We start from the raw sequence: 16,668 nt of genomic DNA on the forward strand, positions 1-16,668 counted from the left end.
AAGATCTATCATTATGTTTCTATATATAATCGTTTATATATACACTCAAATACACTTACGGGCTATGCAAAAATCAGCTTACGTCAATTACTTAAACAAATGTAGCGTCATACTCTTAATAACCTACGGGACACAAACCCAAATTCTCTTAATCGATTGCCATCGGTCCGCGACCGCCCAATTGCGCTGATGCAACATGGTCGACACTGCTAACTTAACTAAGACACAGGAGATCGTTGAGGCGTTGATGTTGGCAGGCAGCAGATTCCGCCGCCCGATCATGTCAGATGCGGCGTGGCCGCAGTCGCCGATTTCCCCGCAAAGAATCGACTTCCGCCGGTCTGGTTGGTGAAGAGTATCGTGTCTACCGAGGGCAGCATCTGGTTGGATCGCACCAGCAGAGGCACATTCACCATGGACACAGAGGGTGTCTGAGCCAAGCTCGTGGTCACAGACTGAACAGCATTGCCCGTACTGCTCAGCTTTCCGTGTGCATTCAGCGTAAAGGCGGGCAGGTAGTAGTTCCCAGATCGCACTGGCAGTGCATTCGTCGATATGGCGACACTCGATGCGGATGAGACAGCGGTCAGCTCCATGGAGGCGGGCGACGAAAACGGCGAGGACTCCAGTGAGGGGCAAGCTAGGCGGTCGCTGGGCTTACAAGGCACTGCAAGTACAAAAGTGGAAAATACAATAAGGTTTTGGAAAACAACACTATTTTATACATTTAACAGGGTAAATCACTCTATAAAAAAGGGAATTTGTATTCGAAACTTACAGAAGTCATCGTCAGGTAACAGCTCGTCCGGTAATTCATTCTTTATCTGGAAGTGCAGGGCAGCAGCCGAATCTGAAATGGCGTTGTCCGATGTCCCCATTTCAGTGTTCGCATTGGGCGCATCGTACAGACCGCACTCTTCCATCTCCAGGGCCTGCTCCATGATCAGCTCCTCGGCCGAAGTCAGACTAAGGCCGTGTAGGTCGAGGAACGGACCCTGAGTCTGCACTGGCTCCTTCTTGATTTGCGGCACTGCATGAATGGGCTCTAAGCTGGACTGCTGGGGCTGGCCCTGTTGTGGAAGCTGCGGTTTTTGTTGCAGTTGCTTGGGTGCAAGCTGCTTTCGTTCACGCTTGGCTTTGGTCTGCTTAGGCGCCGGCGGGGCCAGCGGCACCAGCACAGTGGTTAGTTCCTGTTGATGCGGTTGCGCCTGCGGCACAGGATGCACTTGCTGAAGAGCAGTACCGGCAGGTAGAGTTATTCCCAATGCAGCAAGAGTGGCCTGCTGCGGCTGCTTCTTTTTACGCGCCTGTTTTGCAGGCGCCGGCGCAGCAGCAGCCGTAAGATTAGCCTTGGCTTTTAGGTCACCAGGAGCGGAAAGTTCGTTGGGGTTCGCAGCTGCACTTGCTGCCGCCGCTGCTGCTGCTGCTGCCGCGGCTGCCTTTTGGGCCTTGTTTGTAGTAGACTTCTTAGAGCAGTAGGAGGGAATGTTCTCGAGGTGTTCGCCCGTTTTGTGGTCCACCTTGTGCCGGCGTCTCGTGTGCTTCAGCCAGTTGGGGAAGTTAGTAAAGTCGCGCGGACAGTAGTTGCATTTGAAGGGCCGCATGCCGGTGTGTATGTTGGAGTGCTGCTTCAGCTTCGAATTGCTGATGAAGCTCTTGTCGCATACTGTGCAGGCGAATGGTCGCTGCTCCAGATGCACCAAGTTGTGGACCTTGAGGCAGCGCTCCGTTTTGTACATCTTGCCGCACTTTTCGCAACGGTAGGAACGCGTTTGCGCATGGTACTTCTGGTGGCGCTGCAGATGTGAGCGCTCCTGGAATCGCTTCTGACACTCGGGACACTCGTACGGCTTCTCCGATGAGTGAATCCGTGCATGGTGCGTTAGGTTTATTTTTTGCACAAACTTTTGGCCGCAAATGTCGCACTGGTACTTCTTGTTATCGCTGTGAATCTTTCGATGCATCCACATGCTTCCCAATTTGAGGCTGAAGTGAGAGTAAAATGGTCAATAGGAATAACTATTTTGCGTTTGCAGTAACACTTACCACTTGCCGCAGTCGGGACACTTCTTCCAGGTGTCCTTGCGGCCCTCGGTGCGGTGTGTCTTTAGGTGCTTCTTCAATCCGGCCAGCACGTCAAATTCCCTCTGGCACTCGCTGCAACGGTAGGTGTACCTCAGCCGGTGAGCGGCGGCCTCGTGCTTGGCCACTTCGTCGGGCGTCTCCAGCACCAGTCCGTTGCAGTCGAGGCATTTGTGCAGCGGTGCCGGATCCACTTCCAGCGGCTTCGTTTCCGATGCAGCCGGAGGCGGCATGCTGGCCGCATCTGCCACCGACTCCGTAGTTTTGGCCTGCTGGAAGATGGTAAACGATGGCGGCAGCAGCTCGGACTCGCACACCTCTACCTTGGTGATCACTTGGTCCGGCGGATGCTTCTCCTCGGGCGGCTCCTCCTTGAAGACCTTCAGACGCACCGCCGTCGCCGCCGGCAGCTTGGGCTTGCGTTGCAGCAGCTGAGCCTGGGGCATTTGGAGCTGATGCTGCTGGTGGAGCTGCTCGGGCGATAGCTTTACGGGCGTGGAGGTGCCGCTGGAGGAAGTCTTCTTAAACGGGGAATTAGTGAAAGCATTCGGTGGCTCCGGCCGCAGGAAAGTCACACTAAACTCCGAGCTAGAGTGGTTATCACTGGTCATACTGCTCGACACGGCTGAGGAGCTGGTGGCAGCCAAATCATCGCGGCAGACGTCTGAGGAAAGATTCAGCTCGGTATTGTTCTGGGCACTCTCGTCCAATACGCGCCAAAAGTCGGTGGAGGAGAGACTGTTCCCATTGACCAGGCTGGCGGAGCTGATGGTCACGCAGGCCGACAGATCGATGTCCAGCGACTCGTCCTTGATGCTCGATATCGAGTCGAAGTTGTTGATCCGCAGCAGCGAGCTGAGTATCTCGTCGTGGGCCGCCTTCGTGGGGGTGCCCGCATCGCCGCCGTAGATTTTAGGCGGCAACTTCTTGCTTGGCGCCTCCTCCTTCATTCTCTTGCCCTCGCCCTTGCCGCCCTCCATTCGCCTTGCCTTGCGTACACGTACAGGTTATGCGGTCGGCGTTTTCGCTCGCCGTATTTTGTCTTTGTTCGCCGCGCCGCTGGCGCTTTGCGTTCACTGGTCGTCGTTGCCCGGTCACTGGGTCTCCAATTCACTCATCGCGATCGCTTTCGATGGGTTAAACGCGCCGCAATTGATCGAAAAACATTTAATTATTGTGAAATGCGCCTTGGCTTTGTTGTTTTTGTCACGCTTACAATTCTCGAGTCGCCATTTTGAGAACAGTGTTGGAAGACGCGCACGAGTGGCAGTCCCGCTAAAAGTGATGGTCGACTGGCGGGCTGCTAGCTAAATTTAATTCACGATTGGATTCAACATTTTATATTAACATTCATTAAATAATTGTTAAGTAGTTTTCTTGTCTTTTACAGCAATGACACATTTTCTAAAGCAACTCAATTTATAAGGTACGATTTTTCGGGTTTTAATTCGGGATTGCGTTGCTTATGGTCTTTAACAATTTTCGATCTTTTAAAATAATATTGAATTGACATATTGAAACAATAAATATTTACCCTAATAGGACCAAAGATTGTGTTAATTGTTTATGTTGTTCATGCTTCTGGTTCAGACCTACATAATTAAATTTATTGAAAGGCTTTTAACACACCATTTTATATTATGTGAACATAAGAGTTTGTTTCATAAAACATGTTTCTATTGTCTTTGTGAAGGTTTATCTATGGAGATCTTTAAAGTCCTCTTACTCATAAATATTAACATTATGTTTATAGCCAAACCAGAACATAATATTATCACAAGTCATTTCTTTTCTGGGAGAATTTGTATATTGAGATAGGTTCTGCATGCGCACGCCAAGAAATGAACTAGTTCGGCGAACTGGAAAAACACTGGATACTTTAGCTACTCTCCGTATTAAATTACATTTTCAATTTTACATAGATAGTAAATATTTTATTTTTATATCAAAATTTAAAAAAAAAACCAGCAAAATTCGAAAAGCGTCTAAAAAATAATCAAAATATAGTAATCTGTTAGGGGCAAACAAAGTACTATCGATATTGGCGGGATATGTATATCGATACCACTTTGTAATATTAATATGGCGTCAGAAGGCGAAAACGTTGTGATGGAAAGTCCAGGTAAAGTGTTAAAAAAATGACAAATAACCACAATATTTCGATCGGACCAAGTGCCCGGTGATTTAAAATTCAGTTCTGACTAGTCCAGTCAGAAAGCTGACATTGCCAGTCATTCGGAGTAGGCAAGAAACGCTTTTCGAAAAAAAAGAGAACATCACGAGGCGGCGAACCCATAACACCACCGCGCGTACAGTTTATGTAAACCGCATGGATTAACCAAGACAGTTAATTGACGTTTTCCAGGTCGCCGCACACGTTCTGGTCGGAAGGCCGCATCCCCGGCTGCATCGCTACCAACGAGGAGCACCCGGCGCACATCCAAGCGGAACGTACAGGTCAGTTCATCCCACGTAGTTGCCGCCTTATCCAGATCATCAGCCCATGATGTAAACGATTGCAATTTCCAGTGCGGATGTGGCGTTGTTCCATCCGCACATGATACTTCTCCCCGGAGGAGCGAGTGATTACCTGCAAGGGCCAACTGAAGGCACAGCATCCAATAATGCACTGAGAAATGCCGTTAGCAGTCATTAATAACCTTTAATCCTTTTAGCTAAGTGACCACGAAGAGGAGGCCGAAGAGCAAGTGGTCATGGTTCAGGACGAGGAGGAGCCCTTTGCAGGGACGACCACCGATGAGGCACCCGCTTTGGAGCCCCAGTTCGAGGAGACACAGCACCAGATAGAGGATGACGTGGAAATGCTAATGCCAGCCGAAGCTGCAGGCGTTGATGAAAAGAGCTCTTCCTTTCCGTTTGGAACGGTGGCGGAGCAGCATTCAGAGACTAGTGATGATATTAAGGAGACACGCGGACAGGCTGGCGTGGACACCCTACTGGCTTCGATGGCCGGCGATAATGCCAACAGCCTGCCCTCCGTAGGTGGAAATGATGAGAGTGACAATGCCAAGAAGGCGGACTTTGAGTACAATGTGGAGGCCCTGCAACCGCAGGCAGAGAAACTGAATTCCTCTGAGGACTCCAGCTCACAACATGCCATTGCCGAGGATTTGGCCGATGCGGACACCAGCAATGCCACTATTGTCAACACAGAGATAGTATCCGAGGATGAACTACCTCTGCCCAGCAAGCCGGAAATAAACGATGCCGAGGAAGTTTCCGACGAAGAGCTTCCAGCCCCGCAGCGGGCTGAGTTGCCAGCGGATGCAGAAGTAATCTCTGAGGACGAGCTGCCCACCCACAATAATAATAACACCGCCACTGAGCCCAAGGCTCCTGTGAAGCGTAAGGCGGAAGACGAAAGCGTAAAAAGCACTGAAGATAAGGAAGCAAGCAGTCATGAAGCAAGCAAAGATAAGTCCGCAGAGCAATATAATCCGGGCAGTCCCACATCTGAGAGCAACGATGCACAGCCCTCAGAGAAAAAAATCAAAGTTGAAGGTAATTATAAATCGTCTGGTGACTAACAAGTTCACTCACACTATTAAACCCCACAGAATCTGAACCCAAGGAGAAAAAGAAGGAAAAGGAGCGCGATAAAGACAAAGATAAGGAGAAGGACAAGGATAAGGACAAAGAGAAAGATAAGGAGAAGGAGCGAAAGAAGCTGCCAGACCTAGATAAGTACTGGAGAGCAGTTAAAGATGACTCCACCGACTTCACCGGCTGGACGTACTTACTGCAATATGTGGACAGTGAGGTGAGTCTATAGCCGAACGCTTATCTTGAACTTATAATAAGCGTGTTTCTCCTTTTTCCACAGTCCGATGCGGAGGCGGCTCGCGAGGCCTACGACACATTCCTGTCCCACTATCCCTACTGCTACGGATATTGGCGCAAGTACGCCGACTACGAGAAGCGCAAGGGCATCAAGGCGAACTGCTACAAGGTGAGTACCCCAATTACATTTGGTCGTGCAAATAAATATCTTTCGCAATTTTTTGTACTACGCTTACAATTACGATTACAATTGATATTCATATATTTGTTGTTAAATGCAATTTATTATGACCTAATAAAAATACTACATTCAATAAATGCAACATCTACCAAAATACACCAAATTGAGAGGACAAACCAAAACTTGCCTTGAGACTAGTGTAGCATCCACTTAGGATTGTGTTTTCTCATAGGGCTCGTGTCTGCTAAATACTTTTACGGGGAATGTATCTGAAAATGGTGTGGATTCGACATCGAATCATATCATCTTTTAGGTGGGAAAGGTTTTTTGGGGGTTGGGGCATTTTTTCAAAGGAGGATAAGAAAAAAAGAAGCAGTATAAAATCACCTAAAAATTTGATTACGTTTATTTAAAGTAGCTTCTGTTTTGTAACCTTAGTTGCACCCAACTCTTGATTTTGAAACCGGACGTCGACCTTATTTATCACATGTACTCCTTACACCTTAGCACTTTTTTACGGTGATCTTTGCCCATGAGATATGGTTCTTTATCTTCACGACACTAATTGGACGTTTTAAGAATAAGTCACACATGTGTCGCACAAATCACGCTGTAACCCAGCACAGACTAGCTCAACTCTGTTGACCCCTTGAACCCCAGACCGACATGAACCCGAAAGCGACGGGTTCGTCTACTCGAAGTACGATCCGTCTACTTTCTGATCTTCGTACGTTTGTATCACCAGTTACTCCTCTTCAGTTACGTTACCTCCATCCTTCTTCAACACGATATAAATAGTGAGATCGCATCTCGTACAGTCGTAAGTACAAATGGCGTTTAAATGAAATTTTTAAGTCTCTTTGTGAAAACAACTACAACCTGTGTGTTATGTATTCCGTGTACTTGTAAAGTCGCTAAGTTAGCCTTTAAGCCCGAACACCATTCACATCCAAACGATAGGCTTAAGTATCTGAGCACTTAACTCTTGAAAGCTTACTATAAACCACGAATATTTCTATATTTCTCTTCTGCGATCAATCAACAATAAATGAAAAAAACCAAAACTTGTACCGAACATACGAAATGACCAAATCCTAGGTGTTTGAGCGCGGACTGGAGGCGATTCCGTTGTCAGTGGATCTGTGGATCCACTACCTGATGCATGTTAAGTCCCATCATGGAGAGGATGAACAGTTCATTCGCTCCCAGTACGAAAGAGCAGTGAAGGCCTGCGGCCTGGAGTTCCGCTCGGACAAACTGTGGGACGCCTACATTCGCTGGGAGAATGAGTCAAAGCGGTACCAGCGAGTGGTCCAGATCTACGATAGACTTCTGGCCATACCCACACAGGGCTATAATGGCCATTTCGACAAGTGAGTTCCACTCAAATTTAGTTTATGAAAAATGCGAATAATTAGAAATATTTTCCAGTTTCCAAGATGTGATCAATCAGCATGCTGTTACTAGCACACTTGCAAACGAGGAGCTGGTCCGTCTGCGCAAAGACTTTCACGAGCGTCAGCAGAGCAAGTCCTCCAAGTCCTCGTCCAAGCATCGACGGGACAGTAGCAGCAGCTCCAAGGACAAAGACTCAAAAGAGCGAGGAGAGCGGGAGAAGGACAAGGATAAGGACAAAGACAAGGAGAAGGACAAGGACAAGGAAAGGGAGAAACGCGAATCTGGCGGGGGCGGTGCTGGTAAGTCGCCAAAAGATACTAGTGAAACTCAAGTCGATGAATCAGATAGTACTACCGATCTGACCACTGAAAGCGAGTCATCGCCTGCAGCTTCAAAGCCGGCGCTGCAGATCGATTTCAGTGATCTTAGCACGCTTAATGACGAAGAGGTGGCCAGCATTAGGGACAGGGCGATCTCTGCGCGGCGCAAAGTCCACAAGCTGACCGTGAACGCAGTGACAGCCCGCTGGTCCTTCGAGGAGGGCATCAAGCGACCTTACTTCCATGTGAAGCCCCTCGAGAGGGCACAGCTCAAGAATTGGAAGGACTACCTGGACTTCGAGATCGAAAAGGGCGATCGCGAGCGTGTCCTGGTTTTGTTCGAAAGGTGCCTAATCGCCTGTGCATTGTATGACGAGTTCTGGCTGAAGATGCTTCGTTATCTAGAGTCTTTGGAGGATCAGAGCGGAGTTGCGGACCTGGTACGTGATGTTTACCGTCGTGCTTGCCGCATCCACCATCCGGACAAACCCAGTCTGCACCTAATGTGGGCCGCCTTCGAGGAATGCGAGTTGAACTTTGACGGCGCTGCCGACATTTTGCAGCGCATCGAGCAGCGATGCCCGAATCTTCTGCAGCTTTCCTACCGCCGCATTAATGTGGAGAGGCGTCGAGGAGCACTGGACAAGTGTCGTGAGCTGTACAAGCACTATATAGAGAGTACAAAGAACAAGGGCATTGCTGGCAGTCTGGCCATCAAGTATGCCCGCTTCCTCAATAAAATCTGTCATGATCTCGATGCGGGCTTGGCCGCCCTGCAACAGGCGCTGGAACGTGATCCGGCCAACACTCGCGTGGCTCTGCAAATGATCGATTTGTGCCTTCAGCGCCCAAAAGTCGATGAGCAGGAGGTGGTCCAAATTATGGATAAGTTCATGGCTCGCGCGGACATCGAACCCGATCAGAAGGTTTTGTTTGCCCAGCGCAAAGTGGAGTTCCTTGAGGATTTCGGCAGCACGGCCAGGGGTCTACAAGATGCACAGCGCGCCCTGCAGCAGGCACTCAGTAAAGCCAACGAGGCGCAAAAGAAGGGGTAAGGAATCCAATAAGGTATATCTATCATAATTTCTAAATCCTGCTTATTCCCACAGTGATGGCAGTCCTAGTCGTAAAAACTCGTCAGGCAGCAAAGAAGGTCCTGTGCCCGCAGGATCCTCGGCGACAGCTTACAACAATGGTGGCTCGGCCGCGGCAGTCGCAGGCTACAACTATGGAGCAGCGAATCCATACTACGGCCAGCAGAATGCCGGTGCAGCCTATCCCCAGCAGGCACCGCAACAGGCGTCCTACGACTCTTACTACAATCAGTGGGGCTATGGTTCCGGTGGGGCCACCGCCAGCAGTGGTGGCGGCTACAACTACGGCCAGTGGAGCGGCTATGGCAACTACTATTGAGCTCGCTGACTAGATCTAAGCCACTCCACCTGTAGCTCTAAGACGCCACAGCTTGTTTAGTTGCCTTGCTGCTCTGTTAAGTTATAGATATTCTTATTATAATTTTTTATCAAGTCCTATTTGAGCCCACAAAATAGCCCCACCATTGCGTAAAATAAAATATACCAGCTTAATCGGTCCACCATAATCGTGTTGCTTGTATTTCGCCAATATATGCTTGAAATAAGTCGAATTATGCCTAAATAGAAAATAAAATGTACAGTTTGACAGTGAGCGCTCTTCGCACGGCTCAACTGAAGTCTACAGATTGGGTCGATACCAGGTCACCTCGCCCCCGTTGCATCCGGTTACAAGGAGCGGTTCCCTGGGGCTAAACTTGGCGCACAGAACGACGTCCTGGTGCTCGGTGATCCTGGCTAGCTCAACAAGCTTTCGCGGTTTGCTCTTCACCTCCTCAAACGCCTGACATTTCGGATAGTCGCAGCAGTCTTCACTGTAGCCTAGGAGTCTCACTCCATTGCCGTACGGCGAGCAGACTACACGGCCGTCCGCGGAGAATCCAGGTTCCTTGATGAAGCCCGGCTTGGTGTTGGTCTCGGCGGCGTAGTAAAGCAGTTTCTTGGCATTAACCAGTATTGAATGACCGTTCTCTTTGAACGTTGGCGTTGTCACATGACTATTGAATGGGCGCAGTCGCAGCCTGTGGCCGATCTCTAAACGGACCGTGGTGTCGCTGTTGTTGCTGGAGCTGGAACTGCTGCTGGAACTACTGTTGCTGGAGCTACTGCTGCTGCTGCTCTGGTTGCTCTCTGTGGGCGGCGGGGTTGTCAGGGTGCGAGGACTGCTGCTGTTGCCCATCAGGCGATTTGCCCCCGATTGTCTAAGCGGAAGCACTCCGCTGCTGATGGCGTACACAAAGTTGTAGCCGCTGACATGGTTATGGGAGATGCGTGCACGGTTCTGTCGGATGGCCCGCTCCTGGACTGTGACCTCCGCCGCCCAGATGTCCGGTATGAAGGAATCCGAGCGTGTCGAGACTGATGCGTTGCCAGAGGCCCCACGGCCCGATCCAGCGTTATCCAACTGGAACACCTGTACTGTGCTGACGCGCATGGGTCTTCGTGGCTGTCTGGGAGGCAGGCCATCCGTATCTTGTTCCTGGGCGGGTTCATTCAACGAGCTGCGGCTGGCAAGTGTGGTGGACACTCGCTTTCTCTTGGGCTGTGGCTCCACCTCGTCCTGCTCATCCTCGCTGCGCACCGGCTCCTCGTTGATGTCGTGGATGCAAGTCCACTCGCTCTGCTCGTCGCAGCTGACGTTCCTCGTCAGCATGCAGCAACAGTGCGGGTGAATCTGCAAGGCCATGATCATCTCGGCGTCATTGTTCTCCGGAAAGTCGGTGACCAGCTCCACGCGGTTCTTCTTTTGCCGCTTGGAGAACACATGGTCGTACTTTGCGGCCTGTGGGATGTACTGTTCGCCCAACTGCATCAGTCGGTAGATACCGGGCTGGAAAATCAAACGAGCTCATTAGTTAGGCATCTACATAGATAACCCCTCCTTTCCTCGGTTCAAAATGTAAACTTTCTTACCCTAAATCCGCAGAGATCTTTGTGCAGCGTGGTGAGGTCAAGGTGATGAATAATCATAATGTATCCACCGCTTGTGCAGAGAACCAACTTATCGCCCGTGGGCGAAATCCTGCAGCGCATCAGTCCACTGGCATGGAAGACGCGTTGCGAGATTAGGCCCTGTTCCGTCTGTGAATTGATGTCCCAGGTGAAGATGCTGCCATCGAACCCGGAGCTGACGAGCAGCTTGTCCTTGGAGGAGTACTCGATGTTCTTCACCCAGTTGGAGTGGCCATGGAGGACGCGCAACTTCTGCTTCATGTTCCGCAGATCCCACAGTGCCACCGTGAAGTCGTCGGAGCCAGTGGCGAAGAGGCGCTCGTCAAAGAATCTGGAGCGAGGATTAGCAACGGACCTCCTCGCACGAAACTCCCACACTTACTTGATGCAATTGACACTATCAGTGTGGGCGTCCGGTACCTTGAAGATCTCCTTCTGTGTGATGGCGTCAAATACGAGGACGCACTTCCTCTCCGTGGCAGCCACGACAACGTTCCCATCGGCATTGAACTCCAGGTTGAAGATGGCCCCGGTGCGACCCGCCTCCGTGGGCCTGCAGTTGGCGTGGTAGCTATTGAACATGTTCATCGAGCTGTATATCCGCCGCATCAGGGAGTTGTCGTCGCTTCGGTGGATGTGGAAGCCACTTTCGCGGCGGCTCAAGTACCGCTCCATTGTGTGGGTTCTGGGATCTCTTGAGTGGATCGGAAAACCTGGAGGACAGTGTGTGGGTGTGCCTGCTCACGATTTCTCGGGCACCGCGATGCAATTTCCCCGTGGCCTTTCTTGTGTTTATTCTAAAACGAGGGCTGCAACGCCGTGTTGTTTTTTTACCGATTTCTTTTTTACAACTAAACAATGAGGGATTAGGAAAGCTGAACAATGGTAGATTACTCTATTTTTTAATGGCAGGGTAATCATCTGGACTTAAATTATCCTTTATTTGACACAATACTCTGCAAACGATTGTTTTAGCGCCGCTTAACGATGATTAACTCGAAGTATTTCTCTTCGAAAGCACTTATTGGATTTCCATATTTTCTGATATTATGATCATACAATTTTATATTGCAGCCCTAATGCTAAAGGAAATGCTTTTATTCAAGGCAATTAGATGATATTTTATACCGTTAGAATGTCATAAAAGTATGGTATTATTTATAGTGAGGTACCATTTATCTTAAGTACAACGTATTATTCCGCAATCAATATATTGTATTATACGTAACTTTAAGCCAGTTTTCTATATTTGGTGATAGCACTTATCAAATTAAATGACTTAAAAAAAGGATATTGTTTAGATTTTATAGGTTTTATTATTTATTTAAATCTAAAAATTGTATTATTATTTAATAATAAAGTTGGCCAATTTTTAGATAAGCAAATCATCGATTCTATCGATAGCACATCGATTTCGCAAAAATCTCTTTAACCGCTTACCAACACTAAGCTTATTGGAATAAACAAAATGCGAATTCAACTGGAGATAAAACCTTTAACCATGCTGAATTACCGTTGATAGAAGCCTTTTGAGATTACTTTTAAGATCCGGCCAAAATGGATCGGTTTGCTTTTAAGATCGACGCGGCCCTCAAGGCGAATCTCTGCAAGATCTGTCGGCTGTGCGGCATCGATAATCCAGGAAAGGTGCAAATACTTTTGCCAAATGAGGAAGACACCATCGACCTGGACGAGCCCAGTATGTCCCAGAAGATCTACGAGTTGGTGGGCTTCACGGTGGGTAGTTTTATTCAAGTTTGTCCTGGCCTAGTTAACCAACGCCCATTGCAGGTGTCCGTGGACGACAAAATGCCGCAGACAATGTGCAGCCTGTGCGTGGATAAAATCAATGATTTTTATGAGTTTCGGGAAATGTGCTATGCGACGAATAAACAGACTCGAAATCTTTTGGGATTAAAGCAAATAGAGCCCGCAAGAGTAAGAAATACGATATACTCTATTATAATTAATGAATATGCGTACTAATGTCTTATTTACGCCTTACAGCTAATTGATCTTAAGCCCGTCGTTAAGGAGGAACAGCATATTTCTGGGGCAGTTGGAAAACGAGGAAGGAAACGCAAGGGCGACGAATCCTGGCCAAAGAATAACCTTAATGTCAAGCCACAGGTCAAAAAGGAGCCCTTTGTGTGGCACAAGAAGCAAAAGCTGCAGCCTTCACAGATGACGTCCTTAGTGTCCAAAAGAGAGCCAGAGATGTAACTATAACAAACTTTCGTATTGCTCTATTTGTTAAAAATCCCTTTTTATAATACCAGCAAAGACGAACCCGCTGAACAGGAGACCAATCTTAAGGGACCACCGAAAAAGGGCGGTCGCAAGTCCATTTGTAGCGTTTGCGGCGAGAAGTTCTTTAGCAAGGAGCTGGCCGACGAGCACAAAAGCCTGGTGCATGTGCCTTCGATACCGCGCTACACGTGTAATGCCTGCAACCAGACGCACCACAACCACAGCGACATACGTGCCCACCAGCTGTGGCATAAGCTCTCCAAGACGCCCTACAAGTGTCCCGTGTGCGACGCCAGCGTTGCCAATGCCTACGCATTTACCCGCCATTTACGCGAACACACACCTCCCACTCCCGTCCAGCTGCTCGTCCTTGATCGGGAGTGTCCGCTGTGCAAGAAGACTTTCGTCACGAACTTCTTCTACAACACTCACCGCTGTGCCATCCGTAAACGCAAGTGCGGCGGTTGTAGTCGCACCTTGAACACCGAAGCGGCCTATATGCGTCATGCCCCAACCTGCCCAAAGATTTACCTCAACCACTCGAAGCACATTATGCCCCAGGTGGTGACTAATGAGGCGCAGATGCTCATCAAGAACGAAATCGAGGAGGAATTGATGAGTCTTCCGCCGGCCACAGCTGTGCCGCCGGATTTCGTCATAGACGAGGGTATGCAACCAATAGTGGTCCTGGAGCGCCTATCATCGCCTTTACTGCGGGCCTCGTCTGGACCCAATGAACTTGGTGCCTCCAAAAGCAAAAATAGCGATAGAGTTTCTGCTAAGAATTATTTGAAACGAGTGGATCAGCTGCTGAAGAATACGATGAACACTCTGGTCAGCATCAAGCATGAGCCGGAGGTGCACATCAGTGACACGGGGCCAGCTGCAGGTCAGGCCGAGAATGACCCCGAGCCGGATGAAGAACATCCAAGTTTTGGCGATGATTTCCAGGCAGCTAACGATGACAGCGAGGAGGAATGTCAACTGGAAACAGGATCCGATAAAATGTCTGCTACTGCCAGTGACGATATTCCCAGTGTATCGGTTAAGCAGGAACCCGAGTATGAAGGCTATGAAAAGCAAACGGAGGTGAAGCAGGAGCCCCTGAAACTAAAGCTTAAAATAACGAAGAATCATGGAAAGCTAAATTCATCGCTCATAGACGATCTGGATGAAGCGGGATCGGTATTCGGCAGAAGCAGCAAAAAGAAAAAGAAACGAAAGCATAAGGAACGGGAGAAGGAAGCGCCGACCGAGACCGAAAACTGTCGAACAGAATCTCATAATCAGCCCGCGAATAGAATCAAACAGGAACCCGTTGATTACGCTCCTGAGGCCACTGTCATGACCACTATTCCCATGACTCAGTTTGAAGGCAGCTTAAACGATAACGAACGAAGCGCGGAAGTGGATGAGGCTATGGCCCAGAGTCAGAAAGATGTCAAGCCAAATCGCATGGAGCTTGATCGTATGATGCAGATCTCCCATGTGGCCAGTGGCATAGATATGGCAGAAGAAGCAATGGCTTTGGAGAGAGCTGAAGAAGCCTGTCCCGAGGAGTTCCAGACAAGGGATGGGCCTCAAAATCCGTCCCTGCAAAAGGTGAAATCCGTGAAGTCCACAGCGCGCAAAAGTACGGCTGGTGCGGAACGCAGAACGTATAGTCCACCGAGGTCGAACTCTTTGCCGCAGATTGTAGCCGTTGTGAGCGGCGATTCGGCGTTTAACATGATTTCCATAAAGCCGGAACCGCGAAATCGCGGATATGGAGACGAGGAACCAGAAGAAGAACGAGAAACTACAGAAGAGATTAATCATAATGACAAGATGGAAGAGGAGGATGCCTACATAGGCAGTTTGGATCTAAGTAACGTATCAGTGAAACAGGAAAGGGAGTTGGACATATGCGAGATTGATGCCTTGCACAGTAATGGATTGAAGAGTGATGAGGACGATGACGATGGAAATGAAGACAGTGCCTCATCAGCGGATGAAGCAGAGGAAGCCATGGAGCAGGACGAGGAAGAGCGCATCTATCGTGAACTCGAGCTGCCACCATTGGAACTTCAAAACGAGGGGGAAAAGCCATTAACCAAGAAGGATGCGGAATCCGAGAGAATGGATACAGAGGTACCAACTGCGTTGCCTGCCGGAGAAACTCCTCCGCAAACGCCGGACGTACTAGGTGTGGAAAAAGCACAAGCTTCTGCTTTTAGTTTGGTCATAACCAACATATGCAGTCAAGCTGTACCGCAGCCATCTGCAACTTGCTCAAATGAAACGGAATGTTCAATAGGCCAAAGCTCCAGCACTGCAGATGGAGCTCATTCCGACACAGTGGGGAATGCCCAGTCATCTGCAAACGACGTCCAAACTTCTCAACAAGTTACCATTGCCGCACAGTCCCAGTTAGATCCTCGCATTGTCTCTCAACCCGCAGCTGCGCCCGAAATTATAACCGATGTCGAAGATAATACTAAAGATCTCCCTCCCGCAGCTACACAGATTCAATCCTGTAACACAGGAAACGGAGCGCACTCTATTGCAGATATGGAATCTGTCCTTGAAAATCCGACGACCACCGCAATTCGACCTTTAGAAAATTTGCCGATTCAGGTCTCTATAGAAATAGGAGTCTCAATAGGAAACGATGCTTCTTATCCGGAATCAAGTGCTCAGGTCGACAGTCAATCCGCCGGAACAGGAATTCCATCTTTAGTCCTAGAGGAGAACGAATCCCTTCCAAGTGGAAGTGGCAGCTTTTTTCCGCCTATACCTGAAAACCTCTCCCCCGCACCAGTTAATTCACCCCCGCGCAATGATCAATCGGAATCTCTGGAGAAACCAGACACGGCAGCAGAAAGTGAAGATTCTTTAACAACAGTGTCCCTCGATGCTCCCAAGGACACTGAAACGATGGCTTTGCCGCCTTGCGATGCAGCTAACATAGATAGTAACTACACGTGCGACGAGGAGCAGCAAAACGTGCTTAATCATGAGCTCTCAGAACAACAACTGGCTGCACTGGAAGACAGACAGCTGCTAGTTCACGAGGAGCAGCCGGCTTTGCTGGAGGTGATACCACCGGGACTCTCGTCTAGGCCGATCGAGGAGACTGAGAACCGCATTAACGAGCAGCAGCAGGATCTGGAGCAGGGGGAGGAACGGCCGCCTCGTTTCCAGGCCAACGACGATTCCAATATCAACGAAATCGCCGAGAACAATAACAACGCCAACATTGAGCGTGAATTGCAAGACGATGCGCTCGGGGCTCAGGAAAACGTAAATCCATAGACTTCGGATAGCTGATGGGCCATACCCAATATGCAATAGCATGCCTCACTAATTCTGTTAGAAGTTGTAAATATATACGGAATGGTGTATCGTGCTTGTGTAAGTGGATAAAATCGGAGCTACCATGAGTTGCGAAAAAACTTTATACGGATAGCATTGGTTTTAAGTTAGATATACACAACTTTATTACATAAATTAATGGCTTATATGTTAGCATATGTAAGTATTATGTATTTAAATACATACATCGCACAAAACTCTTTAGACATGCGTACACATTAATCCAAAATCTGATCCA

General features: G+C 48.8%; 4 protein-coding genes across 4 annotated transcripts; 2 read left to right on the forward strand and 2 right to left on the reverse strand.

Moving 5' to 3' along the window:
* Positions 1-14: 14 nt before the first annotated feature.
* Positions 15-3,420, reverse strand: LOC122619494 (serendipity locus protein H-1). Its single transcript, XM_043796470.1, has 3 exons — positions 2,047-3,420; positions 779-1,986; positions 15-667 (listed from the first exon to the last, which is right to left on the reverse strand). The coding sequence occupies exons 1-3, from the start codon at positions 3,060-3,062 to the stop codon at positions 279-281; spliced, it is 2,613 nt and encodes an 870-aa protein (XP_043652405.1). The 5' UTR covers positions 3,063-3,420; the 3' UTR covers positions 15-278.
* Positions 3,421-4,164: 744 nt separating this feature from the next.
* LOC122620182 (pre-mRNA-processing factor 39) lies at positions 4,165-9,382 on the forward strand. Its single transcript, XM_043797534.1, has 8 exons — positions 4,165-4,204; positions 4,448-4,539; positions 4,758-5,604; positions 5,661-5,863; positions 5,927-6,052; positions 7,163-7,437; positions 7,496-8,833; positions 8,892-9,382. Exons 1-8 carry the CDS (start codon positions 4,165-4,167, stop codon positions 9,193-9,195), a joined length of 3,225 nt encoding a protein of 1,074 aa, XP_043653469.1. The 3' UTR covers positions 9,196-9,382.
* LOC122620183 (DDB1- and CUL4-associated factor 10 homolog) lies at positions 9,365-11,805 on the reverse strand. The gene is made up of 3 exons (XM_043797535.1): positions 11,209-11,805; positions 10,788-11,157; positions 9,365-10,704 (listed from the first exon to the last, which is right to left on the reverse strand). Exons 1-3 carry the CDS (start codon positions 11,499-11,501, stop codon positions 9,496-9,498), a joined length of 1,872 nt encoding a protein of 623 aa, XP_043653470.1. The 5' UTR covers positions 11,502-11,805; the 3' UTR covers positions 9,365-9,495.
* A 483-nt stretch (positions 11,806-12,288) lies between these two features.
* LOC122620091 lies at positions 12,289-16,532 on the forward strand. Its single transcript, XM_043797388.1, has 4 exons — positions 12,289-12,563; positions 12,618-12,764; positions 12,834-13,045; positions 13,106-16,532. The coding sequence occupies exons 1-4, from the start codon at positions 12,384-12,386 to the stop codon at positions 16,368-16,370; spliced, it is 3,804 nt and encodes a 1,267-aa protein (XP_043653323.1). The 5' UTR covers positions 12,289-12,383; the 3' UTR covers positions 16,371-16,532.
* Positions 16,533-16,668: the final 136 nt, after the last annotated feature.

This window comes from Drosophila teissieri, chromosome 3R, assembly GCF_016746235.2.
Source record: "Drosophila teissieri strain GT53w chromosome 3R, Prin_Dtei_1.1, whole genome shotgun sequence".
Lineage (NCBI taxonomy): Eukaryota > Metazoa > Arthropoda > Insecta > Diptera > Drosophilidae > Drosophila > Drosophila teissieri.